The following is a 27102-nucleotide window of genomic DNA, read 5'->3' on the forward strand; positions in this document are numbered from 1 at the left end:
GGCTGTCCTGGATCTTGCTTTGTAGACCAGGCTGCCTCAAACTTACAGAGATGTGCCACCACTGTCTGGCACTTTTTTAAAATTTATTTTTTTTTTTTATGTTATGTGTATAGTATTTTGCCTGTATCTACGTCTGTGTGGACCTGGTGCCTGCGGAGGTCAGAAGGTATCAGATCCTCTAGAACTGGAATTATGGACAGTTGTGAGCCACAATAAGGGTGCTGGGAATCAAACGTAGGTCCTCCAGAAGAGCAGCCCCTTTACTTTTTTTTATTTTAAGACAGGATCTTGCTAAGTTAAGGAGGCGGGCCTTGAATCACTCTGTAGTTGAGTCAGGCCTTAAATGTCCATCCTTGTGAGTGCGTCAGTCCTGGGACCATAGTCCTCTATCATCCAGCCTGGCTGTTATCAACTGTCCATCTCTAAGCAACAGGTGTTGGATTTCCATCCGTCATCTGTCCTAAACCTTGGGCCCAGGGACATGTCCAGCTTCCTTCCATACCTGGGTCACCGGGTCACCCTTCCTTTCTGTTCTTCTTTTCCTGGTCTCATTAGCATTAGTCAGTTAGGCCCCACCCCCCAGGCTACAGCTTCCTCTGCTCATAGGGTCCTGCATATTGGGAGGTATTTGACGTTCTCCCTTCTGACCCAACAGACCGGCCCTGGGAGATTAGGGCCTGGGGCCTGGGCCTGGTATGCCCCTGCAGGCTCTTGGGAGTCTGGAGCACCCTGTGGTTGAGTGTGTGGGTTGGGCCTTACCCTTCTTGGTTCTCATTTTAGCTCTACCCCATCTTTACTGTGTGGCTTTGGACACTAGCCTCCGTTTTCTCTTTCATGTGGACTTGAGGCTTGAACTTGAAGCTTACATGTGCTAGGCAAGCACTTTGTGACTGAGATATACCCTAGCTCTTGATCTCCATTTTCTTACCTCAGATACAACCCATCAGCTTTACTGAGGGTCCTGAGTGAGGGGAATCAGGCCAGTCTCTATTGGCAGCAGCCACTGATAAGCAAATAATGATCAATGGTGGCAATCCAAGCCCTGGTGACGGGAGGCAGGAGGCTTGCCACCAGTTCAGAGTGTCAACACTGATTACACTGTGAATTACAGAATAAACTGGGCTACTGTTTCAAAAGCAAATAAAACCAACCAACCAAGCAAATAAACAAAAAACTCCAAACATCAAACAAAGGAGCTGAGATACAGCTCAGATGGTAGAGCGCTTGCCTTGCATGCACAGGCCCTGGGTTTGATCCCCAGCATTGCATTTATCAGGCATGGTGTTACAGGCATATAATCACAGCTCTTAGGAGGTAGAGGCAAGAGGATCAGAAGTTGAAGAGCATCCTTGGCTGCATAATGTGTTTGAGGCTATCCTGGGTACATAAGACACCATCATAAACAGACAAAAGAAACATTTATGGTCAGAGTTATCTGAAGAGGAAGTGAGCTTCTGGGGAAGTAGTGAGGTCTCCATCACTAAGATATCCAAGTCCTGGTGGACAATGATGAGGACTAGTGATAATTCTGGCATTGAGTTAAAGGTCAGCACAGAACCCCCTGGGGGCTCTGTTTGGAGACCCATGCTGTGTAACAGTAGTAAAAGAGCTGTTTCCTGGACTCGTGCTCACTGGAGTCTTAGACTGAGACCAGATGCCTGGTCTGGAAGGAGTATTAAAGGCTGGCCACTATGGTTGGGGCTAAGTGACATCTCTGAGGCCAGATATCCCTGACAGGCCGTCTGGAAGTAGCCTGGAAGGCGTGGTGTAAGTGTGAAGTGGCTGGAGAAGGTGGAGAAGGTGGGAGGCCACTACAGAGCCAGAAAGACTGGGTGACAGGAGCAGGGAGGTGCCCAGGCCTCTGGGCCACCAACACAGCCTCTCATGGAACAGGAGCCTTAGCTGCTCCCTGTAGCAGAGTCTGGCCTGTAGGGGTGGAGCTGGGGAAAGAAAGCCTTATGCCCAGTGCGTTTGGGGGCGTCGGGGGTCTGGGGGAACAGAGGAGCCTTTGTCGACAGTTGCCAGGAATCTGGTGGAGGAGCTGGCCTGGGTCTGGCTGGGTTCTCCACAGGCTGTCCTCTTTGAAGTGACCCTTTCAAAACCCAGCCTGTATCCCTGGAAAGAGAGAGAGCTTGAGCAGGCTGGGCAAAGGGTCATAGGGCAGGAGGCCTGTGGGCCCCAGGAATGTGGTGGGCTGGGGGACATGGAGGAGCCATGTGGAAGGATAAGTACTAGCGGTCTCAGTGACAAGCAGGGGTGTCAGTTCGGGGAGGGCAGAGTTCGTTCTACCCAGTGCCCGGCTCCTTTCCGTCAGTGGTTTGATTCTGTCTGCATTGGGTTCCCAAAGAAGCACTGTCTTCTTGCGTGTTAATTCCTACCACTGATGTGAAAGCCACCTGGGAGACCAGGGTGGGCGTGCAGGACTTGGAGCACATGGAGGGGTGGAGTGAGGATCTGGACCGTATGACTTTTCCTGCTCCTTAGAGCCTCTAGAAGGCTAGAGACCCCCGCCTCTGAGCAGAGACCCCTGTGCTTCACCAGAGTTCTCCTTATCAATGAGGAGACAGTGATGGTTCCGCACAGGGGAGAGAGGAGAGAGGAAGAGTCAGTTAGAGAGGGTATCCTTTTCTGTCCTCTCACATTTCCCTTAGGGAAACTGAGGCCTAGAGAAAAGGCAGGCTAAGAAGACTAGAGGCAGAGAGGGAGCCAGGACAAAGGAGAACTGGCAGGAGAGCCAGGTCCCGTGACACAGGAGGTAAGGCCTGCCTGGGCAGCTTAGTTGAGACTCTGTCTTGAAATTAAATGGAAACAAACGGGCTAGCTTTGTGGTAGAGTGCTTGCCTGGTGTGCACAAAGCCCTGGGTTCCATCCTCAGAGATGCGTGGGTGTGGTAGTGAGCGCATGCCTGTATCCCAGAACTCAGGAGGTAGATAGGGACAGCAGCCTCAGACTCACAGAGATTGGCTTGCTTCTGCTTCCGATTGAGGCTTGTGCCACCTACCGGCTTAACTAAAATAAATGAAAGAAGGGAGGGAGGGAGGGAGGGAGGAGAGAGTGGAAGAAATGAGAAAAGATGACACCCAGGCAAAGAAGGAGTAGGGTTCCCAAGGCTTACTCAGGAAGGGACACTTTGAGCATTGAGACTGAGCAGTGGACAGGGTCACTTGGTCTGTCCAGCCAGCTAAGCTGCCTGCCCCACCCTGATGCTATGCTACCTCTCTTTGCATACTTACTGTGTGGCCATGTGAGGCATAGTGGTGGTTTACAAGGGACTGGAGTGTTTGACAGACAGTCCAGGTCACAGTGCCCAGTAACCTGCAGGAGGTTAGACTGTGTACGCATGCTCTGATGTTCACACATTGACACTTCCCAGTGACACAGTCCTCCGCAAGTGTCATCAGTGGTGTGAACTGACCTCACAGACTTGAGAGGTCTGGAGGTGGGGCCTCGGGTTTCTCTCCCCGAGGGGATGGGGCCCTCTTTGTTGCTCCCGTATCTTGAGCTGGCATCTGCACAGCTGAGCTCTCATTAGCGCTAATGAGACCTTGGCCCTGGCCCCCGGAGCCCTCCTGCACCTAGGGGAGTTCCGTGGACAGCTGAGGGTGGGCAGGTGTACAAGAGGGAGAAATGGGATAGGTCACCCAGGCTGGTGAGAGAGTCATTTCGTGTCCTCCCCCACAGCTTTTGCCTCCTGCATTGGGTCTCAGAGGCCCAGGTCCCTCAGTGCTAGGGAATAGCTTATCTGAGGGACCAGGCATGGCCTGGGGCTGCCAAGGACATTCCCAGGCATGGCTGGCATAGTATTCCTCTTGTCCTCCCCCAGACTACAGCCCGGGGCAGTACAGGAGGCTGGGTGCTTGGGAAAGAATTGGGCAGTGGCCAGATCTTCAAGCAAACCAGCTTTCATTTTGGGGGTGATCATTACTTGTAAGCACCCTGGGCTCCACACAGCCCTGCCCTCAAGGGGTCTGCATTTCCTGTTGCCCAAAAGCCAGACAAAAAGGCTCCACTAAAACTTTTATAAACATGGCTTGTAAGATTCCCATCTCCATTACCTGCCAGTCCAGAATGTTCCCACGACCTCCTTGCCTAAAATACCAGAGTTAAAAAGGACCCAGGCAGACCAAAGGATCAGTGTGGAGCAGACACAGAAAGGGGGACTAAAGGCACTAAAGGTGGGTGATATACACTCATTACTGATCCAGAAAGGCCCAGTTTTCAATTCAGATCCTGGGTGACCTTGCATGGTGGTGTTTTTACATTATTACTTATTTCAATCTTTTGACAGGGTCCGTGTAGCCTTGGCTGGGCTAGAGCTTGAGGGGATCCTCTTGCCTCTGCCTCTTTGGTGCTGGGGTTACAGGTTATTCACCCACATAGGAGCTCAGTTTTGAATCTGTAAATATCCAGGCACCTCAAAGTGGCCCTTGAACATCCATCTTTAGTGCCTTTATTGCTTTAAAAACAAGTTTTTAGATTTATTTATTTATTTATTTATTTATTTATTTATTTTTTTTTATTACTTGGCTGTCCTGGAACTCTCTCCGTAGACCAGGCTGGACTCAACTCACAGAGCTCTGCCTGCCTCTGCTTCCTATTGCTGGGGTTAAAGGCGTGCCCAGTGGTAGTGCACATCCATAAGTCCAGCATTTGGAGGCAGAGGCAGGCAGATCTTTGTGAATTCAAGGCTGGTCTGGTCTACAGAGAAATCCAGGTCAGCCAGGGATGCATGGTAATACCTTTTTTCAAAGAACAAAACAAAACAAAAAAGATGAAGAAAGTTTCTGTTAAGGTTGCAGTGGAACTTAGTCATATGACCAACTTTGTTTCACTCATTTCATTCCGAACCTATGGTTAAGATGAAGGGGCTCACCACCAAGCTGCAGCTCCAGCCTCTAAGCTGAGCTAGCTTTGATTTTCCTCTCCCTCTCTCTCTCTCTCTCTCTCTCCCTCTCTCTCTCTCTCTCCCTCTCTCTCTCTCTCTCTCTCTCTCTCTCTCTTTCTCTCTCGTGTGTGTGTGTGTGTGTGTGTGTGTGTCTGGCGCCTGAGGAGGTTAGAAGCGGGAACTGGATGCCTTGGAACTGGAGTTTCACATGGTTGTGATCTGCCCTGTGGATGCTAGGCTAGGAATCGAAGAGCAGCCCGACTCTTAATCACTGAGCCATGTCTCCAGTCCATTGTTTTTTTTTTTTTTTTTTTTTTGGAAACAGTCTCACTAAATTGTCCAATCTTGCCTGGAACTCAATGTTTCCCAGGCCTTGAGTTCTCAGTGATCCCTGTCCCCAACTCCCATTCCCAATTCCCCAATTCTGGGACAGAGGCATCCCAGCTTAGGCTATTTTTTTTTTTTTTTTAATCCCTGTGTCCACATCTGCTTTGTTTATTGCATGTCTATCTACCTCTTTGATCTTTATAAAATTGGACTGCTTTTAATTTCTGCAAATCCTTTGGGGCTTGCTGAACTAAAACTTGCTGAGCAGCTCCTAAATGCCAGGCATTCAGCTGAGCCTCTGCAGGAGCCCTTACAGCTGAGGAGATGGATTCCTGGAGAGGAAAGGATGAGATTAGGGTTACACAGTGGAAACTGAGCCCAGGGTGAGCCCCGCTTGGTGATAACTTTTCATTGTCCTAGATTATGGTCTCTGGAATTTGAATTGTTTGGGGACTCTCTTGTATGCTTAATGAGAGTACCTCTGTGACAGGGACTGGTTTACATGCCATTTCCTAAGTGCTCAGCTGTTTGTGAGCTCAGACTTGGGAGCAAAGGCTGACCTGAGGCTAAGGTAATGAGGGATGGCGTCTTAAGGAGGCAGAGCCTTATTTGGGCAGTGATAGGAATGGGAGGTCTCCAGCTGCCCTGTGGCATCTTTGAGATTCCGCTCTGAGGTGACTGGTGACTGATGATGACCCTGAGGGGCCTGCAGGCTTGAGAAACGCAGCCCTCTGGCTTATGGGAGCTGCCTTAGGCAGAGAGACCGTTCCGTGCAAGCTACCCATAGGCAGGGACCCATCAATCAGAGGTGCCTGCTCTCCTTATTTGGACGACCACGCCCCTCACGTTCAGGACTCACCCGTCAGCAGAATCTGCCCCTTGGGCGCTCACCTCGTTTCAGGCCCGGTGCAGTTTGTTCCGTGGGGCGGGGCTGGGACTGAGACCCGGCTGGCAGGCTGGCTGCACTATTCATAGCCCGGGGCAGGCGTACTTCGCATATTTGTCGCTCCTCACGTTTGGCTGGACCATCCCTCTCTTCCTTTCCCTGTCCCCTCTTCCCTGCTCTCCCACCTTATCCCTTCGGCCTTTCTACAATTTTCTGAAGTCTCAGCTGCCTCCTGGTAGGAAGGCCCCACAGCTGGTTTCCCTTTGTTCTGGGCCTAGAAGACCCAGCGAGATAGTAGAGATGAGGCATGAGATGAAGTGGCCAAGAGCCTAGGTGTGGCTTGCCAAGGAAGACAGATGTACTTGGCAGGAATCTGACAGACACACTGTGGGATCTGGGTCCACCCCTCACCCCTTAGCTGCCAGGTGACATGTAAGGGTGTGGAGGCCAGTCAAGAGTCATGGGAAGGAAACAGGGGGCTGGGGGAGATGGGTGAGAGCCCTGTCTAGCATGTTTGAGACCAAGTGAGGAGAGCTGGTGGCTGGGGCACCGAATGTGAGGACAAGGCATGGCCACAGAGGATGAGAGCACAATTCCAGTCTGTCTGTGTGCTCTGTCGTCCCCCCCCTTACATCTGTACTACAATGCTCCCACTTTCGGTTATTCCCACCAAGAAAGAACAAAAAGTTGAGGCATGGTAGTGCAAGCCTGTATTCCCCCCAATGCTTGAGGGCTAGAGGCATGAGGACCAGAAGTTCAAAGTCATCCTTTGCTGCTACAGTTTGAGGCTAATTTGGGCTACGTGGAACCCTGTTTCAAAGCAAACAGCAAAAAGACCTGAAGCAGTCTCTGTCCCAGGTGGGCCCCCAGGGGAGAGGGGTAGTCACCCAGTGACGAGAGCATTCTTTTTAAAAAATGTTTTTAAAGACTTTTTTTGGTTTTTATGTACATTGGGGTTTTGCCTGTGTGTATGTCTGTGTGGGGGTGTCAGATCCCCTGGAACTGGCATTTCAGACACTTGTAAGCTGCCATGTGGGTGTTGGGAATTGAACCCAGGTCCTTTGGAAGAACAGCCAGTGCTCTTAATTGCCAAGCCATCTCTCCAGCCCCTATCCCTTTCTGAGACAAGGTTTCAATCCTTTTTGAGACAGGCAGTCCTGGAACTCCCTCTGGAGACTGACCGGGCTGGCCTGGAACTCAGGGATAACTGCCTGCCTCTGTCTCCCAGAGTGCTTGCATTAAAGTCTTGTGCCACTACAGCCAGGCAATGAGAGCATTCTTTATGTCCCACCCCTCTGCCCCATTCAGAAACATGATGCTGTCAACCTAGGCTGCGTGCTGTCCTTTCAAAGCAGACACCATCCTGACCTCCCAGGACTCACAGGTCACAATAGCCTCCTAAGCAGCCATCTCCTGAGGAGGTGCCCAGAGACCTGGCACTGAGCACAAGGCAGTGTATGTGTGAAGGGACTTGAAAAGAATATTTTATTTTGTGTGATATGGAAGGACACGAGTGAAGGCCAGAGGGTAGCTTGTGGGTCAGCTCTCTCCTGTCATATGGGTTCCAGGGATTAAACTCAGGTCCTCAGTCTTGGTTGCAAGTCCCTTTGCGAGCAGAGCCACCTGGAGCTGTTGTGTTGCCAGACATTAATGCTGCAAGCTCCAAGGTGGGCAGGAGTGAACTTGAGTGAGGGCTGGGGAAGCAGGAAGGGAGCGGAAGGCCATAGAACATCCCAAAACAGTGTGCTGCAGTGGCTCAGAGGCTGGGAGGGTGCAGGGTGCTCACGGGAACTGGAGGGAGGCCAGAGGCCTGGGTGACTGGAGCACAGGGAAGGGGGTGTGGCGTATGTGGAGGCTGGAGGTATGTCCTCCAGGGCCTGGTAGCCAAAATATTATCCCCTAGACTGACCTCCCAGAGGGAAACCAAGTAGCCCAGAGTGGGTGTGGGTGGGAAGTGGCTGGCTCACTGGCCTGTGGGTGGCAGGGTCCACCCTAATGATGGGCAGGAGGCGGGGTGGATGACACTTCCCAACTATCCGTTCCTAGAATGCCTTCCCAATAACTTTGCTGAACAAAGACCTGTGTGAACTTGATCGACAACCTTGATGTTAACCTAGAAAAGGATCAAAGTGAATGCCAGTGCTGAATGTGTCCCTTCCTGAATGCTGGGGTGGACGTAGGCCTTTTTCCCAACCTTCTGTCCCTCTCCCCTTGGTGTCCTGTGGTTGAATGTAGAATTCCTTATCCAGCTGTGGCCTGGGTCAGGGAACAAGGTGGTGATGGGTGGCACCGCCCAGGTTCCCAAGGTGCTGTGTGCATAGGGCCTGCCATCTACTTCTGTTGTGTCTGTGGTTACGCATCTGAGGGCAGAACTGGCCTGCCTGAGGGTGAGGGTCAGGACATAAGAGATGCTCTCTGTCCGTTTCTGACCAAGGTTTCCCCAACCTAGACGCTCTTGCAGCTCTGGCATAGTCAGGAGCACAGTAGAGGGCTTTTGACCTTGTAAACCTGACCATCCCCTCAACTCCTCGAGTTGCTTGTGCTGTAGCACAGGCTAGATCAGGGAGAGGTTCTGCTCAGAGACAGGACCAGTGCACAAGGGAATGCAGAAGTAGCCTGGGCAGGTTGGGCAGGGCTAAGGTGAGGGGGTGGGTGGTTTCAGAGGTGAGGCTAAGAGCCTCTTCTTACAGAGAACCCCACATGCCCTGGGGGAGATGTTAGGCATCTGCTGAAACCTGCCCTCTGAGGGAATGTGGTCTCAGCTGGACTGGAACTGAGCCGTCAGTCCCTCTGCCCTCAAGAAACCAGTGAGTGCACCTGTTGTCTCTGCTCAGGTGGTAAGACAACAGGAAGAACTGGGGGAGGGCAGGGGCAGACAAGGGAGACTCACACTGAGTTTCCAGTCTGTCTCACGTGAGCTGACCAGGGATGGATGGGTGTGATGATCATGAAGAGGAGTTACTTCAGGCAGCTCCTGCCTTCAGGAATGATTGACTGGAGTCTCAGTCTCTTCAGGAGAGGGAATTAGGCCTCCTTGGTACTCCCAGACCAAAGGGGGACTTCAAGGCTTTACATGATTTGTCCCTCAGGAAACTTTTCTCCTGTAAGGGATTTTTTTTTAGGAGGGGTGGGGGGGGGATATGCCTCAGACAGTTGGGGCTGAGAGTCCTGGAGAGTACAGGGCAGGCTGCTGGAATGACATGCCTGGTCCCTTTCATTTCCAAGTGACATGACCTGATGTGGTGACTTGCATGAGCCAGCAGGGGGCTCTGCTCGCTGTGGCACTGAAAAACTGCATCCTGCAGTGTGTGTGCAGTCTGGATCCTTGCAGCAGGCAAAGACAGAGGTGTCCCTTTGTGGGCACACCCTTGTGTGTGTTACAGGTGGTTGTGGGCTCACTGAGGCTTGGCACAGATGGGTGTGCTCTGTTAGGTTCAATCTATCTCAGACAGCAGTCCCACTCGGAGCCAGAAAACTCTTCAATAGTTCCACGGCCTCTGCCTGGGGCACGGCTGGGAAGAGTGTCGGCCATTGGTTCAGTTTCCAAGGGAAAGGATCCCATCAATAGCAGGGACTTTCTGTGTGTGTCAGGGTCTCTGACAGCCCAGGAGCTTCCCCTGTGAGAAGACGCAGACTGGATTCCCAGGTGCTTCAGGGCAGGTCCCCCAGGCTAGGGCCTTCTAGGTCAGGTGAATGCTGCATCCTAGGCCACCTGCTTCAAGATATAAGGGGGATACCAGCTGCTGTTAACATTTTGCCCCAGACAGGTGGTGGGTGGTGCACACCTTTAATCCCAGCACTCAGGAGTTAGAGGCAGGCAGATCTCTGTGAGTTCAAGACCAGCCTGATCTATACCGTGAAACACTGTCTCAAAAAACAAAATAAAACAAAAACCCCAACAACAAAAAAAATCAACTCATTTTCCCTCTGTTTGGACTCTGACTTTTACAGTTCTTTCAATTTTGATAAATTTAAATAAAATTTATAAGCCAGATGGTAATTCTAGCACTTAGGAGCCCAGGTAGGAGCATCCCCACAAGTTCTGGGCTGGCCTGGACTATACAGTGAGTTCCAGGCCAGCCAGGCCTACAACAATTAATATCTAAAACACTTAAAAGCATTTTTATTAGAGTTTTTTTTTTTGAGACATGGTTTCTCCATATAACAGCCCTAGTTGTCCTGGAACTGTCTCTCTCTCTCTGTAGACCAGGCTGGGTTGAACTCACAGAGATCTGCCTCCTGAGTGCTGGGATTAAAGGCATGCAGGACCACCTCTGTAGCTACACTTTAAGAGATTTAAAAACCATGTCTATGTGTCTGTGTGGGGTGTAGACATGCACATGTGAGTGCAAGCTCCCATGGAGGCCAGAGGTGCCAGTGCTAACTGGGTTGGAGTCACAGGCAGTTGTGAGCCACCTGATATGGGTGCTGGGAACCAACACGGTCCTCTTGCCTGCTGAGCTACCTCTCTGGCGCTCATCCGGCGCTCATGAAAACATTTTTGAGTGTGTAGCATGCGTGGACTACTTTTACCTCTTGGCTATTATGAAGAATACTGATGTGTCTTTTTTATTTTATTGAGACTAAGTCTTGCTATGCAGCCTTGATTGGTCTAGAACTCACAATGTACACCAGGTTGGTTTTGATCTCAGAGATCTGTCTGCCTCTGCACCTCAGGTACTACGATTAAAGTGTCATATGCAACCACGCCTGGCCAAGAATACTGTTGAGAACATGTGAATACAGATAGTGTTTTCTGTGCCTCTGAGTTTGGGCTCAGAAGTGGAATTGCTGGTGATTCTAGATTGAAATTGTGATCAAACTCCATACTGTTCCCACATCAGCTGCATTCTATATGTAATATATAACATAAAACATATATATTACATAGACATAAAGGTGTATATATCATATAACATAAGATATATATTACATATGGCATATAAGATATATATGTATATATAAACATATAACATATAAGATATATATTTTTTCCTTCTATTTCAGTTCCCCATGTCCTTTCTGAACATCCAAATGACCCTCTCCCTCCCCTGTCCCACTGTCATAGAGTCTCAAGTACCAGAAGTTGCCTTCAAATAGTAGTTGAGAATGAACCTGAACGTTTGATCTCCCTGTTTTTACCTTTTGAACGCTGGGATAACATTCCTGCCATAAAGTGTGTGTGTGTGTGTGTGTGTGTGTGTGTGTGTGTGTGCTCGCGTATGTGTCTAGGCACACTTGTGTATGCATTCGTGTAGAGGCTAGAAGACAACTTTGGCTGCCATTCCTAGTTTTTTTTTATTAATTATTTTATTTTAAAAGATTAATTTATTTGCCTGGTATGACGATACATCCTTTTCCATTTTCCAGCATTTGGGAGGCAGAGGTAGGTGGCTTTCTGCGTTCCGGGCCAGCCCATCTATGTGTACACAGTGAGTTCCAGGACAGCTTATTTCATGTGTATTAGTATGTGCAACACGTGTGTGCCTGGTGACTGTGGATGCCAGAAAAGGATGTCAGATCCTGAATTGGAACTGGAGTTGTGAGCCACTATGTGGGTGGTGGGAAGTGACCTGAAGTCCCTTTGGGAGAGCAGCAAGTGCTTTAACAAACCCTGAGACATCCATCTCTCTAGCCTTGCTTTTTTCTGTTTGCTTTTGAGACAGGATCTCTCATTTTCCTGAAGTTCAACAAGTAGGGTAGGGCTGGCTGGCCAGTAAACCCCAAGGGATCTGTTTGTCTCTACCTTTCCCTGCACTCGGATTATAAGAACACACTGCCACACCTGGACTTTTTTTTTTTTTTTTCTTTTAAGTTCTTTGAGCTTGAACTCGGGTCCTAATGCTTGCAGATGAGCACTTTACTGACTGAGCTCTCACTCTAGCCTAAGATTTTCTGAAAGTCTACCCTGGGAAAAGGCTGGCCAGGGCAAATCCATTTCTGAAAACCAGTGGCCTTCATCCTTAGGGAGGCTGTAGCGGTACCCTGAAGCCGTCTCTTTCTCCTGTCCCTAGGGACAGGTAGATAGATGCTGGTCTGGTCTTTAGAGTGAAGCAACGCACCCTCATTCTCAGGGAGCCGCCAGTTTGATTCGAGGAGGCATATAGCCAGAGAGGACCCTCTGAAGACCTAAGACAGCTCAGGGGCCCTGGGTGGAGTGGCCAGGGTGCAGGGGACTGTGCTGGCCCTGTCCCACACTGCCTGTGGTTGCCTTGGCAATGGCCTGGGTGTTTACTTTGTGGCTGACTCCAGACTCACCCTCTTTTATAAGTGCTCATTTCCCACCATGAGCAAAGACTCTGTCTTTGGGTCCCTCTCCCTTGGCGTCACCGAGGCTGGTAACAGCTCTCCCGCTGGGTGGTAGTCCTGCCAGCCTGGCACCTTTTCTGTGCCCTTTATCTGCTGGGAGCAGCCTTCACATTGGGACTCATGTTGCTCATTCCCAAAGGCCCTAAAAACCAGGTCTTTGGGCCTCTCTTCCCCTCTGAGGGAAGGCAGCCCATAAAAGCTTCCAGTGAGTCAGGGTGGTGGTAGGGTGGCACATGCCTTTAATCCCAGCACTTGGAGGCAGAGGAGGGGGATCTCTGTGAGTTCGGGGCCAGCCTGGTTTACAGAGGGAGTTCCAGGACAGCTGGAATGGTTACACAGAGAAACTCTGTCTCAAAACAAAAAGTCAGCAGTGGGAGGGGCCCTGTGTGCGGGGGAAGTGTGCCTAGCTCTGAGAGTGTGTGCTGTGCCACTATGTTTTGTGCAAACTTAGCTGAGTATCTACATGTCTGGTTACCAAACAACTTGAATTTTCAAACTCCTACTGTGTTCTGGGCCCCTACTGTGACTCTTATTCTTTGTTTTGAAATTGTCTCACTGTGTAGGCATGTATGGCCTGAAATTCCCTGTGTATATAGATCAGGCTAGCCCCACACTGTCCTCCTGCCTCCCCAGTGTTGAGGTTACAGGCGTGTACTATACTATCACACCCAGCTAAGTCTTTAGTTGACTTAATTTTCCCAACATCCTGTGGGTGAAAATTTCTATCTACCTCCATTTTGTCATCGAGGACTCATGTGCTGACCCGTGTCTGGGATTGCCCCTGTCCTTCCTGCACAGATTGGATGTCAGGCATAGAACATGCTTCTCTGTCCCTGGCTCCAGCCTTCCTCTTCCTTGGCTGTGACTCACTTTGAAAGGGGCGGGGATGGTGTGTCCACAGACCACCCCAATCTGGGCACAGGGGCAGCATAGGCCAGGAAGACTTGAATCACCTAGTCCTAGCTGCCTAGAGCAGCACAGGGTCCCAAGCTCGTCGCTGCTGCTGCTGCTGCTGCTGGTGGTGGTGGTGTATCAATGGAGGGGATGGGAGCTGCAGCTTGCCTGGCCTGCTTGTCAACTTGGCCTGTTAGGGCCTGTCAGGAGGGGCCTCTGCTCTATTGAAGCTGGGAACTGGGATGTGAATGGGGCTAAAGGGTGGAGGAAGCCCAGGAGGCACTGCCCTGGAGGGAGGAGACTAGGCCAGTGGGCCGGCATTGTTCATCACATGCCTGCTTGCCTAGGATAGCCCCATCTCTGTGTGATGTTGTGGCTAGCTGTGGGTTTGTGTTTGGTGGGTGATTCTCTGGGGGTGGGACCCTTGTTGGTCACCTGTGGTTTGGGACCTAAGGTCTGGGAGGAGGCGCTGAGCAAGCAGAGGAAGGAAAAGCAGGCGGGACTGACCTTGAGCCCTGTCTCTGGCTTCCTGAGCAGCAAGCTCGCAAGGCTATCAGCTTCCCTCCTTCTGTCCCTGACCCCTGGGCTCCGGGACAGCTCTCCTCCCCTTCCCTGGTTCCTCTGTTCTCCACCCTCCTCTCCTGGAGGGCTAGCTTGGGAGCCCATTACTGCCCCTCTCAGAAGTCCAGGCCCCTGATGTCATGTAAGGAACCCCCTTTGTGTGTGTGAGGACTGCCTGATTGGTGGCAGTGATAGCAGCTGGCTGGGCCAGAGTCTGCAGCTGGGAGATCCCGGAGGCTTCAAGAGCTGGGGGACACTCCCGATGGAAGGGCCCTGCTGGCAGGACTGTGTGTGCCATAAGTTTCAAAGGGGGTCTCACCCTGGCCCATGGCTCTGGGTGAGGTAGTTAAATGGATAATCCAGATGGTAATGTAGAGGGATCTGGGGGGTTGGGTCAGACCCTGGGCTATAGCCCTGATGACACAAGAGTCAGGCCTTCCCTTTCTCTGTCTTTGCTCTCTTGGGTGTCATTATAAAAAAAAGGGGGGGGGGTAGGGGTAGGCATGGCGGCGCGTGCCTTTAGTCCCAGCACTCGGAAGGCACAGATAGGTGGATCTCTGTGAGTTCATCGATAGCCTACTCTACAAAATGAGTTCCAAGCCAGTTAGAGCCATACATTGAGACCCTGTCTCAAAAAAAGGTGGGGGGGGGGGCTGGGTGTTGGTGGCGCATGCCTTTAATCCCAGCACTCAGGAGGCAGAGGCATGCAAATCTGTGAGTTTCAGGCCTGGTCTACAGAGCTAGTTCCAGGACAGGCTCCAAAGCCACAGAAAAACCCTGTCTCAAAAAAACCAAGGGGAAAAAAAAAAAAAGGAAGGAAGGAAGGAAGAAAAGGGGGTGGGGGAAGCTGGAGAGATGGCTCAATGGTTAAGAACAGATACTCTCTAGTAAGAGAACTTGAGTTGATTCCCAGAGCCCATGCGGATGGCTTACAACTGTGTATTCAGCTCCAGGGGAGCTGATGCTCTCTCCAGTCCTCCTAGGGATTTGTACTCGTACACACACATGCGTGCACACACATAATTAAAAAATAATTAATAAAAAAGAAGTCTTTTTAAAAATGGGAGCCAGGTATGGTGGTGCAAATCTGTAATCCTTCACTTTGAGAGGTGAAGGCAGAAGAATCAGGAGTTCAAGGTCACCCTCAGCTATACAGAGTTCAAGGCCAGCCTTGAAACCCTGTCTCCAAAACAAATACATAAAGTACTAAGAACCCTCTCTGAGCCAGGAATGATCATAAATGCCCATAATCCCAACAGTCAGGAGACCCAAGCAGAAGGATTACTGCAAGTTCAAGGCCACTTTGGGCTGTATACAGAGTTCTGTGCCATCATAGCCACATAACAATATCCTGTGTTTCAGCCACCCCCCCCCCCCGCCATTGGGGAATATCTAGCACTTAGAGAAGGATCACAATTAGAATTAAGTCTTTAGAATCCTGGGTGCCCTTCCTTAGGGGTGCTGTCCTGAGCCCCTGGGCAGGGGCCCTTAGGAAGATAAGTGGAGTCAATTTTGCCAGCTGGTCCACTTAGGGGCTGGGAGGGGCTGTCCAGTGCGTGATTCTAGCAGTGGGGGAGGAAGTGGGCAGGGTTGGGGGGGAGGACAAACTGGGCAGGAAGGCTTGGAATAGAATCTCAGCAACGCCTGGTATTTCCCAGGCTTGCCCCTCCCCCTTGGGCTCTGGGGCCCACCCCACATTCCTTTCCCAGAGGAAACAGGAGGGAGCTGGCTCCCCAGGCCTAGACTGTCATTTCTTGCTGTGACCCACCTTTGAGGCCCTACTGTGTGCACTATACACACCCTCCCACCTTGTCTCCCTTCTCTCTGTGTTTCTCTGCTCGGGCAGCCTTCTCTGCATCTGCCAGGTTAAAAGACAGAACATGCACATTGAAGATTCTGGTCTCTTTCAAGGTCTCCGTAGGCCTGGACACAAGGTCACATGTCTCTGCCGTCCTTATGGCGCCCAGACCCCCTCCAGTGTTAATTGGACACTCATCATCGGCCAGCCATGAGAGGCACACGGGGTGAAAGAATGAAGAAGCTCTTTGCTTAAACGTAAGACCTGGGCTTGCAGCAAGAAAGAAGGCAGCTAGGGAGATGGATGGCTTGGCACGGAAAGGTGCTAGCCACACAAGTGTGAGACCTGGGTCCCAATCCTTGGGGTGGACCGCAATGTAGAGTGCATAGACTGACCTCCCAGGGGAGTGGCGTGTGTGCCCTCATGGACACATACATGTAAGAAAAAGGAAAAAGCTGACACAGTGGCCGAGGCAGAGGCAGGCAGAGCAGGGCTATCCTGGTCTATGTCGCAAGTTCCAGGACAGTTAGGGCTACCTAAGGTGGCCTAGCAGTTAGGCAGCTGGAAGGACTTAGTGAGGAGGCCTGATGGGAATCAAACACAGAGGGTCTGCCCTCTACTTTGGGCCCCAGAGTCAGCATGGGAGAGGACATATTGGTGCGGTGGCTTCCTGGTCTGTGAAGGCCTGGCCTTTGGGAGGAAGAGAAAGGAGGCCAGAGAAGGACTGGGTCGGATTCAGAATCTTGATTTTCTAGTTACGCAGTGGAAGAAATGTAGACTCAGTTTCACTGTCCCTGGCTGCCCCGCTGCCCCTGACTGGTCCTTTCCTGCTCTCCTACAGTCCTGACTCAGCTCATGGCAGCCTTTCTCTTCCCGTCGAGCTTCCGCAGGGTGGAGGTGGGGGTCCAGCTCCTGCATGGGCCCCACAAGCAGCAAACAGGAAACAGAAGAACAAAACCGTTCTCTGGCTGACTCGGTCCCCCCACCCTGGGCCTCACCCTCACCCTTCCCCCTCTGTTCTTCCTTCCCTCCATCCTGCCCACAGGCTCCCTCTCTCCTGTCGTCTTCCATGCCTTTCTGCTTTTTTGGGAGCTGTCTCTCACATGGGCCACCTTCCTGGCAAATGAGGATAGTGGCTGGCCAGATGAGTGCTTGAAAGCAGCCCAGCCCCGTGGCTTCTCTTAGATGGGCTCTGGTCTTGTGTCCCCTTCTGCTGGGCATTTCCCACCCTGCACATAGACTGTTCTATAGTGGTGGTTGTCATGACAAATGCTTTCATGAATTAGGGGTATGAGTGACAGTAGAGAACACCACCTAAAGCCATTGCCTGCCCTGCCTCTGCTGGAGAGCCAGAAAAGGGGAGAGAGCAAAGTCTGGAATCAGCCAGCTTCCCATCTCACATTCTGGAGGTGGCCGAGGGAACTGCCTCTCAGATTGGGTGATACCAGGGTTCATGGGCAAATGTCCTGAGGAGACTGGAGGGGGTCTCTGTAGTCTGTAGCCTGAGGGTGCTGCCCTTACACCCTGCCACACCTCACTCTGGGCTGGCAGTGTGTGTGTGTCCCTTGAAGAGTACAATGTCTGACACAAACACATGCTGAGCAGTGTGTGCCTGTCACCAGCCTGCTTGTCCGTGGTTCCACGGGCATCTCTGTGTGGTCTGTAAAGGTCTGTCTGGTATACCTTCAGTGGCTCCCATGGGGGAGGGATGTTTGCATGGGAAAGATGTCCAAAGGTGTGATATTCGCACTGAGGGTCTGTGAAGACAGTGTGTCCCTGGAGGACAACTGGAAGGGGTGCAGTGAGGCACACAGCTAGAACATATTTCTGCAGGAATGTGAAGCCAATGGGCCCATAGTGTGATCGCCCAGCAGTGTGAGTCCTTGTGTTTGCATGGTGTCGTCGGTGTGTGCTGTGCGTCAGCAGGGACCGCTCGAAGCCTCTGGCGGGGCGGAGGGTGGGCTGGCGCGGCGTCGGGGCCGCCCCGGAGGGGGAGGTGTCTGTCCCAGCGACTTGCCGGCGTGTCCCTGCCTCACTCTGGCGGGCGCTTTCACCCGGGCGGCGCGGGAGGCGCGGCCCCGCTCTAGCCGTCCTGCCGCCGTCCGCGCGGGCCGGCCGCCCCCTCGGGGCCTCTGGGCCTCGAGCCCGCGGCTCTGGGGGGCGGGCTGGGACTCCTGGGCTCCGCCTGCCGCGCGGGGGTCCGAGGACGTCTCCCGCCGGCCGCCGAGCCGCGGAGTCCCGCACAGCGCGTCCCGCTCCAGAAGCCAGGCCTGGTGCGCGCTGGGGCCGCGACGGTGGCCGCGCTCGGGGGTCCCCGCAGGCCGCGCTGGTGGGCAGCGCCGTGTGGCGCGTGGAGCGCGCGGGCGTCGGGGGCTGGCGCTGGGAACGGGCCGTCGGCGTGGACTGCAGCGCCCCGGAGCCGCGCTGCCTCTGGCTGCCCTGTCTGAGCCACAGCGACCGCCGAGCACCCGGGCTGCGTCCGGTCAGGGTGAGCAAAAGCTTTGGAGCCGGGCAGCAGCTGGATGTCAGGGCCTGTGGGCGCTCGGGTTACCCACTCTCGAGCTGAGGGTGTCCTGCGTTTCCAGACGGACATCATTGCAGTGGGGAGTGTGTGAGGAGGTTGAGAGTCAGGGTGAAGTGGCAGCATTTGTGTGGGAGGTTTCCCAGCGGCGCTGGATGGAACCTGGAGTCTGGGTAATGGCACCTGTGGACTCAGCCCTCCTGGTTTATGGACAGTAGAAGGATGGAATGGGGGCTGATGATTGGAGGAGTCGCTGACACGTCTAGGAATCTAGGCTGGCAGAGACTCTGCGAGCTAGGCATAGGGTCACTAACCCGAACAGTGGGCGCCACTCTGTTCTCGTATCTTCTTTCCTGTCAGCAGGGACTCTGCTGACACAGAGGCACTTAAGGGTTTCCTAGTGGGCAGAGGAAGTTGAGGTGACAGAATGGGCCTCCAGCAGGCAGTGGGAGATTCCCAGGGCGGCCAGTGGACGGGCTGGGGGCAGTGTTTCTGATCTGCTGGGCTGGTAGGCGTGAGTCACAGTGGGAGCCATGCCCAGTCCCCATACTGTGTTCTCTGCGATGACTCTTTATGCTGGGGTGGGGTGGGGTGGGTTGGGGGGAGTGTCATACTGATGTGGGCAATCCATCCGTGCCCACTTCTGCCTGATGTGTCCCACCAGCTGTTGGCCCTTCTTTAACAATAGTTGATGTTTCTGGATGTCTCTTTGTTTTCAGACAAGAGGGTGAGAGTGATCGCAAATAGATTTCAGTCAGAAGGGCTTAATCAGCATTGCCTGTGGCCCCTGTCTGTCCCCTGTTAGTGTGCCTGTGTCAGAGAGTCAGAGGAAGGGAGCTGCACCATGCTTCTCCATCTCCCTAGCTCTCAATGCTGGAGCTCTCTGTTTTCTTGTGGGGGGGGGCGTGTTTTTAGACAGGGTTCCTCTGTGTAACAGCTCTAGCTGTCCCGAACTCCCTCTGTAGACCAGGCTGGCCTCAAACTCAGAGATGCCTGCCTCTGGCTCCCGAGTGCTGGGATTAAAGGTGTGTGCCACTACCGCCTGGCCTCTCTGTTTCTGTACATTGTACCATTCTCACCCTCCAGAGGAGGGCTAGACTCAGTGTTGTCCCGGGTCAGAGGGGAGGAGCAGAAACCTGCATATAAGGTAACATGAAGGACTGAGGCTAAATCTGAAAGAATTTCCCACAGGGGAGCAGCCAGCCCTGACTGGGTCTGTGGCGTCTCCTCTGATAGGGATGTGGTGGCTGGCGGGGGAGGAGGAGAGGAGGACAGGAGGTCAGGGGGTGACTACTGACATTATCAAGAGACTAATTGGAAGGAGTGGGAGCCTGGACCTGGAAGGAAAGAACAGCGGACATGGGCAGGCTTAGATAAGGGGGGGAGCTGTTTGCTGGGGTGAGGACAGACCAGTAGGAGGAAGGCATACCCACTGTCCTGGATTACAGGCAGGTCCCCTCAGGGAGTGGCACCCCCAGGCAGCTGGCAGCTCTAGGCAGGATGTGTGTGTAGGGGGAGGGGAGGGGAACATGCGGGGACCTGTCCCAGCCGCTTCTCATCACTGGGGCAGCTGGTGGCTTAAACCTTAATCCAGGGCACCAGAAAACAATGGGCCCTGCAAACACCCTCATCTCTGAGCCTGGGTGGGAGTGGGAAGGAGGAGGGCAGCCCATACTAGAGGGGGAGCAGGGGTTTCTGTAGGAGAAGCACTGGAAGCCCATGAGATCATCTTTCCTATCAGGGAAATCAGGGAGGGTTGTGTTCAAATCTCAAGGAATTTCCAGTGACTGTTCCCCAGGCTGCTTGAACCTCAAGAATGTAGGGCCCATGGAAGAGGCCAGGGTGCAGCCACAAGCGGAAGGAGCCGAGGGGGACATCACTGGGTCCCTGCTAAGGACCGGGACCAGGAGTAGTTTAGGCTTGCTTGAACCCTCCTGGGGACGGAGAGCTCAGGACCTACCTAGCCCTTATGTTTTCAGGCTGTGGAATGTCTCCTTTTCTGGAGACACATTCAGTTGTCTTGTGTCCTCCACCTGGTTCTGCTCCCTGAGACTACAGTCCGCAAACCTATTGTCTCTGTCTCATTTTTCTTTTATTTATTGAGATTCCAGAACTGCTCTCTCCCCTAACCCTACTGGATGGCGACTAAGCCTCCTGGCTGTGCACACGCGCATGCACGAGCTCTCCTGTGGATCAGTGAGCAAGGGTGGACAGCTTCTCATATGGGCCTCTTGGCATCCCTGTGCGATCAGATGTTTGTGAACTTTCTCCAGCTAGCAGAAGGGCAGCTTCCCTGTACAGTGGGAGCTCCTTACACCCAGTCCGATGGGCTTTCATCGTTCATACCAGCCCTGGGCCTTTTATCTCTTCTTCAGGTTCCTGCCAGGGCCAAGAAGGTGATGGAAGCCTGTTGAAGGGGCTGGTGGGCAGCTCTTGGCTTCCTAGAGGCTTTGGGTCAGAGGCAAATGCTAGCTCAGGCTGTCCAATGGCTGTGGGTACTTGCGGCTTTGCCGAAGATTCTTGCTTTTCTCACACCCTATCCGCTGGCAGCCGTCTTTTCTGTCACCCTGTCTGCATTCAGTTGATCTCACGCCCTGTTTATCTCGGTGTCCAAAGACACTCGAGGCAGTCTTCTTTCTCTGTCATCTCTTGCCTCCTGCCCCAGATGTGGTACTGTATGGCCCCCTCAACTCTTGTCATTGGATAACCTTCGATGTCATCTAGGGGAATCCCAAACATTCCAGCAGGATGGACAGAGGGCAGCATCTCCCATCTGCCTTTCTGGTGAACCAGCCTGGTCTTTGGGTTGAGCTTTGCAACCTCAGCAAGTCCCTTTAGTGGCTGATGTCCAGTTGGGGCTTTTGATCCCATGCTGTTGGAGAGTGCACTTGTGTGCTGGTCTGTGCAGACATATGGGTCTGTGCTGTGTACATATGTATGTGCAGGACTGGTTATGTGCACCTGTGCCCATGCCAGTGCGCCTGCATGGTGTATACATATGGTTCTGTGAGTCTGCCTGGAGGCAGGTGCAGAGACGTGAGCATAGGCTACACGATGCTCACTCATCATCTCCCTGTGCTCTTGCAGCTTCCACTGGGCCCACGAGATGGGTGCTCTTCTGGGCGCCCCCTCCCCTGGCAGGGGCCAAGGACACTGTTGCTACGCAAAAATCTCCAGGATGGCTTTGGTTTCACCCTGCGACACTTCATCGTGTACCCACCCGAGTCAGCCGTGCACTGCAGCCTAAAGGTACGTCCAGCTTGTCAGTGCCTGGCCACTCTGTAGTGGGAGCTTGATGGGAGAGAGAAGCCAGTTGGCCTCTCCTAGCTGCCTGTCAGAGGAGTCCCTCCAGGGCTCTGGCCTCGTTCCCTTCTGAACCACGTGAGAGTTAATTGTAAGGAGACAGTGCCAGCTGAACCTACAGCTCTTTTCTCTATGACTGTGGACAAACTCCCTAACTTTTCTAGACTGGGCCTTGTCAGGGGATGCAGAGGTGAGAAATCAGTATATGCAGGTCTGCATGTGCAGACATACACAAAGACACACAGACAGACACACACAGACAGACAGACACACACACACAGACAGATAGACATAGACAGACAGACAGGACACAGACACACACACACAGACAGACAGACAGACACACACACACAGACAGATAGACATAGACAGACAGACAGGACACAGACACACACAGACAGACACACACACACACACACACACACACACACACACACACACACACGGTCTCTGGAAAGGGAATGGTCATTTTGGGTAATAGGCTCCTTGTTCACTTGTCTGCTGGTTCTTGATCTGGACCAGCTCTTTCTATCCCCTTGCTGAGGGATCAGGGACCCGCACCCCCACTCCCCTTATTTGCTGGAAAGAGTCCTGGGAGAGGGGACCAAGGGCACCCCCAGGTCTTAGCCCTGACTCAATTCTGTGTTGTTGTGGATTAGGTCACTGGATTTAGTCTTCTCATCCTCTGTGACTCAGTTTCTCCTGAGGTCTACTTGGCCTTGATCCCTAAGAGCTTTTCCATCTCCAATACAGATGCATCAGGCTCTCTGAATCATAGAAGCAGAACTTCTCAGGCCACCAGCTGGAGCAAAGAGTGTGGAAGACAGGAGGGTAGCCAGGCAGTGTTTGAGCTCCCAACCTCCCTTCCTGCAGAGGAGACAAATTTCTATTAGAGTCAATGAGTCCCTCTCCCTCCTTCCCCCAGGGCTGGATCAGCCTGCACAACTGTTGGGGGATTATTGCTTGGGTACCTTGACTCCACCTGCCACACAACCAAAGCATTAGGTTTCTCTGGATGTCTCTGCACCTGTGTATCAGTGTGTGTGTGTGTGTGTGTGTGTGTGTGTGTGTGTGTGTGTAGTGTATGTAGGCTTATGGTATGTGTACATGTCTGACACATACTTTGTGGCTTTCACATGTGTGAATTTTTGATACCAGGATCATCATCAGTCATTGACTGTGACTATGCCTAAGCAGCAGGGGACCAAGGGCCCCTTTACTACTGGAACCCCTAGTCCTTTCCTTCTTCCTAGCTTCTGCCCCCTTCTCTCAGGACACTGTGGAGGAGTGGAGGTGACAGAAGCTGTGGTTTATCATGGTGGGCTCTCTTTCTCATGGGTCACTGGCCAACTCTGGGGCAAGACAAGTCAGGATTGCTCCCTCCCTTTCTAAAACCTGCCCTGGGCTGAGCGAAACTCTTGTCCTGCAGCAGCAGGAGGCCAGAGTTCTCAGCCTGGGAGCCTGCAGTGAGCTTGGCCCGTCCAAATGTATGTCTGCCTCTGCCGCCTGCTGTCCATGCTGTCGCTCACATCAGTGGGCAAGCACCTCCCATGGGAATCTGGACAGAGGCCCAGGCTTCAGCAGCACCTAACAACCTTCCTGGCCCACCTTGACCTGACTGGGTTGCCAGTGAGTCCTGAGTTTCGGTCCGAGTTCTGCTGCTGAAAGGCTGGCTGGACCATATGGCCCTGAAGGTCCTGAGATGTCACACCCACCGGCTCAGCCTGTCTCTGTCTTCCCTGTGGTTCTTCTCCAATGCCAGTACCTAACCCTCACCAGGATGGACCCCTGGCCTTTCTGGCAGTTCCCCCTCGTCACTGTAGGTAGCTGCAAGGATCCTACTCCTTGCCTGACACCCACTTCTGCTAATCTAAGACCCTTTCCTGGCCCCCTCTTCTTTCCTTTCAGACCAGCCAGCCTCCCTTTTGACACTTGCTAGAGTTGGCTCAGCAAGTCCAGCCCTAAGAGTGCACCCCTCCCCCTTGCTAATCGGACCTCCCAGCCCATTCTCTGAGAGAGATAGCCCTGTTTACACTTGTCAGGCTACTTATCTTTGTCCTCCTGAGTCCTCTGCATGTGTGTTGGGGACCTCCTCCCTTGGGGAAGAGGGCACGGAGCCCTGGTAGATTGGATATTCTTGGAGTCCTGGGGTGCTAGTGTGATGGGATTGGCAGGTCTTGCTGTTGGCTACTTGGAAGGAGACAAGGATTGGGGGAGGATGGCTCAGCAGGACTGTTCAGTTGCAGCCTGCTGCTGATGCTGCTGGGGGCTGGACAGGTGCCACACCCACCTCTCTGTTCCCTGCAGGAGGAAGAGAATGGAGGCCGAGGCCGAGGAGGAGGTAAGGGGCCGGAGCAGGGGTGGGGCAGGGCTTCAGTGTCTCTCCTGCACCCCAGGGGGCCCCACCCTCTTCTTGTCCCTGTCTAGTCTTTCTCCTTTCTGTTCCTGGCTAGGCTAGCTCCAGGCACCCTCCTCATTCTCTGCTCTCCCTCCCCATTTTTTTTTTCCCTCTCATGGTTGTCTTTCTATGGGCCTGTCCCTCCCACAGCCATCTGATACTGAGTACTCCGGGTGACAGATCCCCATCTGGTCCCACCCTCCCTCTACTTTCTCCCAGAACAAAGTCTAGGCTAAGGCTACAGTGCCTGTGGATGAGAGTTGAGGTATACTGAGCGTGGGTTCATCTTGTGAGTAGAGACATTGGGTAGTGAGGTCCCGAAAGGAATAGTGGGGCCTTAAGCTCTGTCTTAAATGTGAGCCTAACTCACCTTGCTATCTTTTCTGTTTGTTTGGTTTTGGTTTTATGAGACAGGGTTTCTCTGTATAAGAGCCCTGACTGTCCTGGAACTCGATCTGTAGACCAGGCTGGTGTGGAATTCACAGTTATCTGCCTGCCTCTAGCTCTCGAGTGCTGGGATTAAAAGTGTGTGCCACCACTGTCTGGCTTACCTTTGCTATCATAAGGGTCCTTGGCTGGCTCTCAAGCTCCCCAAACAGGCAATTTTCCTGCCTTGTCTGTCTGTGAGCAGCCTGAGTCCTCGTGGCACCGAAGGAGAAACCCGCTGTCCTAGCCAGGCTCCAGTGGGACAGTCTTGTTGGCAAGTGATGGAGTTAGTGTCTGTCCCTTGCCCATCCCAGTGTTCTCAGGCTTCTGTTTGGAGCCCCTGACCCTAGAGAAGGAAGAAGGGTGGGGACATATTGGGTGTCTTTCTGGTCCTGTGATCCGTCATCTCTCCATACATGTGAGGTCTCCCCAAGCTTGGATCTTCAAGGCTTGATAGGTGCATTTAAAATAATTTTTTTTTTATGTTTCTGTGTGCCTGGGTGTATGTATGTTTGTGAACCATGTGTGTGCAGGAGCCTGAGTATACTAGACGAAGGCACCAGATCTCCTGAACTAGAGTTACAGGCAATTGTGAGCTGCCATGTGGGTGCTGGGAACCAAACCCAGGCCCTGTACAAGAGCGCCAGTGCTCATAACTGCTGCTCCATCTCTCCAACCCAGATAGGGGTCTCTTTTTGAACATTATCAGTGTGTGTGCTTGGGATAATGCCAGATTGTGCACGTACCATGCCGAGTACGCCAAGATCAGAAGTCGATTTGATGGAGTTAGCTTTCTCCTTCCACCTTTCTGTGGATTTCAGGATTGGATTCAGACCATGCAAATGTCTTTCCCCACTGAACCATCTTATTAGCCCTGGAGGGGCCTCCTGTATGGCGCTCCCCTTTGTCTTGTGAATTTTACGTGAGGTCTGCTTGATAGTGACCTCTGGAAGGCCACGGGTCTGTGTGCCCACGCATATTGTGTAGCCTGGTTTCTAGCACAGGATAGGGACTCAGCTAATGGCTGTCGGCTGCTCTTTGTGTCCTTGGTGGTGTCCTCCTGTTGTGGGACCTTGTGGGCATAGGTTCCGTGGGAGTGTGCGTCATTGCATGCTTATGTCTGTATGTGATCATGCTCTGAGTGTGTGACCCTGTATGTATAGCTGTGCATGGGTGTGACCTTTAGCAGTCACCCCCAGCTAACCTGGCTGATGCCCACCAGGACCCTCCCCCCGGCACCGGCTGGAGCCCATGGACACCATCTTTGTGAAGAATGTGAAGGATGGTGGCCCGGCCCATAGGGCAGGGCTTCGCACAGGTAAGCCTGCCCAGTGGTTTGACATACTCCTCCTTTCCTTCTAACTGGGTTGGGGTTCTTGAACCCAGATGCCAAGGAAGTTTTTCTCCTCTCACCATCATTCATGCTCGGTACAGGGGTACCCTCCATCCCCTGCTTTGGACTCTCACATGTGGCTTCACTCCTTGTCCCTAGGAGACCGGCTGGTAAAGGTGAATGGAGAGAGTGTCATTGGGAAGACATACTCCCAAGTCATAGGTCTGATCCAGAACAGGTGAGTGGCCAGCCCTCTTCCTTCCAGTGTGGCATGCAGACCCCCCCCCCCCATAGCCTGGGCCCTGCAACTGGATCCCTCTCCCCACACTCTGCCACCTCTAGCTTGACTCTCCCTGTCTCTGCAGCGATGACACCCTGGAGCTCTCCATCATGCCCAAGGATGAGGACATCCTCCAACTGGTGAGTCCCTCTGTCTGCATGGGGGGCCTGGGCCCAGCAGTCTTCTGGGCCCTTGTGGGAGAAAAGAGAAGGAAATAGCTTGATATTACTCAACTGGGGCTTTCAGGCCCATCCCTGGGCTGGGGCTGCTTGTTGCTTCACTCGAGGCTTCTCTGTGCTAGGGAGAGAGGAGGTAGGCAGGATTCCTGCCAGAGTATCTGAAAGGGTGGCCCAGCGGGCCCTGCCAGCCTGGCATGTTCTTGTTTGCTGTTGTGAGAGATGCCTGCTCCCTGCACCCCCTGCCCACTTGGCCTGAGGGGACATGGCTCTGTAGCTGTGTCCATAAATGCACACACCCAACACCACCCTTGAACACAACCCTCAGCCACAGATACCACTTAGTACAGATCAGGACATTCACCCGTAGCAACGTACGGCTCAGCTCCACATAAGACACCATAGCACTGCAGGCCCAGGCTCACAGACCCTCTCTCAGTTTCAGTGTCACCGTGGTCCCCTCCAGTGTCACCGTGGTCCCCTCCCTGTGCCAGTGTACCACAATACCTGTGCAGCACACAACAAGATCCCACAGCGGTTTATTTAATTATTATGTATGCAGTGTTCTCCACACATGTGTGTCTGCAGGCCAGAAGAAGGCACCAGATCTCATTACAGATGGCTATGAGCCACCATGTGATTGCTGGGAATTGAACTCAGGACCTCTGGCAGAGCAGCCAGTGCTATTAACCTCTGAGCCATCTCTCCAGCCCCGCACCTCAGTCTTGTAACGTAAATGCTGCACACATCTGGATTCTGTACTGCTGTGCTGTGAACACACACTGGCTTGCTATCGCGATGCTGCCCACAACTGTCACAGCGTGCTGCAGGCCCTCTCAAGCACCTATGCTCAGTGATATCACAGAATTTCAAATTCACACACACTGGGAAATACATTCTGAACCCATCACCCCCAGTGCCTCAGCACACTCAGAACACAATATGGAGGGTGCCACCCAAAGGCCAAAGGCGTGTCCCACAAGTGTTGTGCGAAGCAAACCCAAA

The 27102-nt window shown here is 52.8% G+C and overlaps 1 protein-coding gene across 7 annotated transcripts in view; it reads left to right on the forward strand.

The window, feature by feature from the left end:
• Window positions 1–27102, forward strand: part of Arhgap23 (Rho GTPase activating protein 23) — a 90921-nt gene that overhangs the window by 15937 nt on the left and 47882 nt on the right. For 6 of the 7 annotated variants that reach the window (XM_051175309.1, XM_051175298.1, XM_051175299.1 and 3 more), the window contains exons 2-6: window positions 21269–21430; window positions 23792–23826; window positions 25529–25626; window positions 25801–25879; window positions 26007–26061. In XM_051175309.1, the coding sequence (XP_051031266.1) occupies window positions 21269–21430; window positions 23792–23826; window positions 25529–25626; window positions 25801–25879; window positions 26007–26061 (429 nt within the window). Of the gene's footprint in view, window positions 1–17716; window positions 18149–21268; window positions 21431–23791; window positions 23827–25528; window positions 25627–25800; window positions 25880–26006; window positions 26062–27102 lie in introns of those variants that run through there. The other variant, XM_051175314.1, reaches the window with a different exon arrangement.

This window comes from Phodopus roborovskii, unplaced genomic scaffold, assembly GCF_943737965.1.
Source record: "Phodopus roborovskii unplaced genomic scaffold, PHOROB, whole genome shotgun sequence".
Classification (NCBI taxonomy): Eukaryota; Metazoa; Chordata; class Mammalia; order Rodentia; family Cricetidae; genus Phodopus; species Phodopus roborovskii.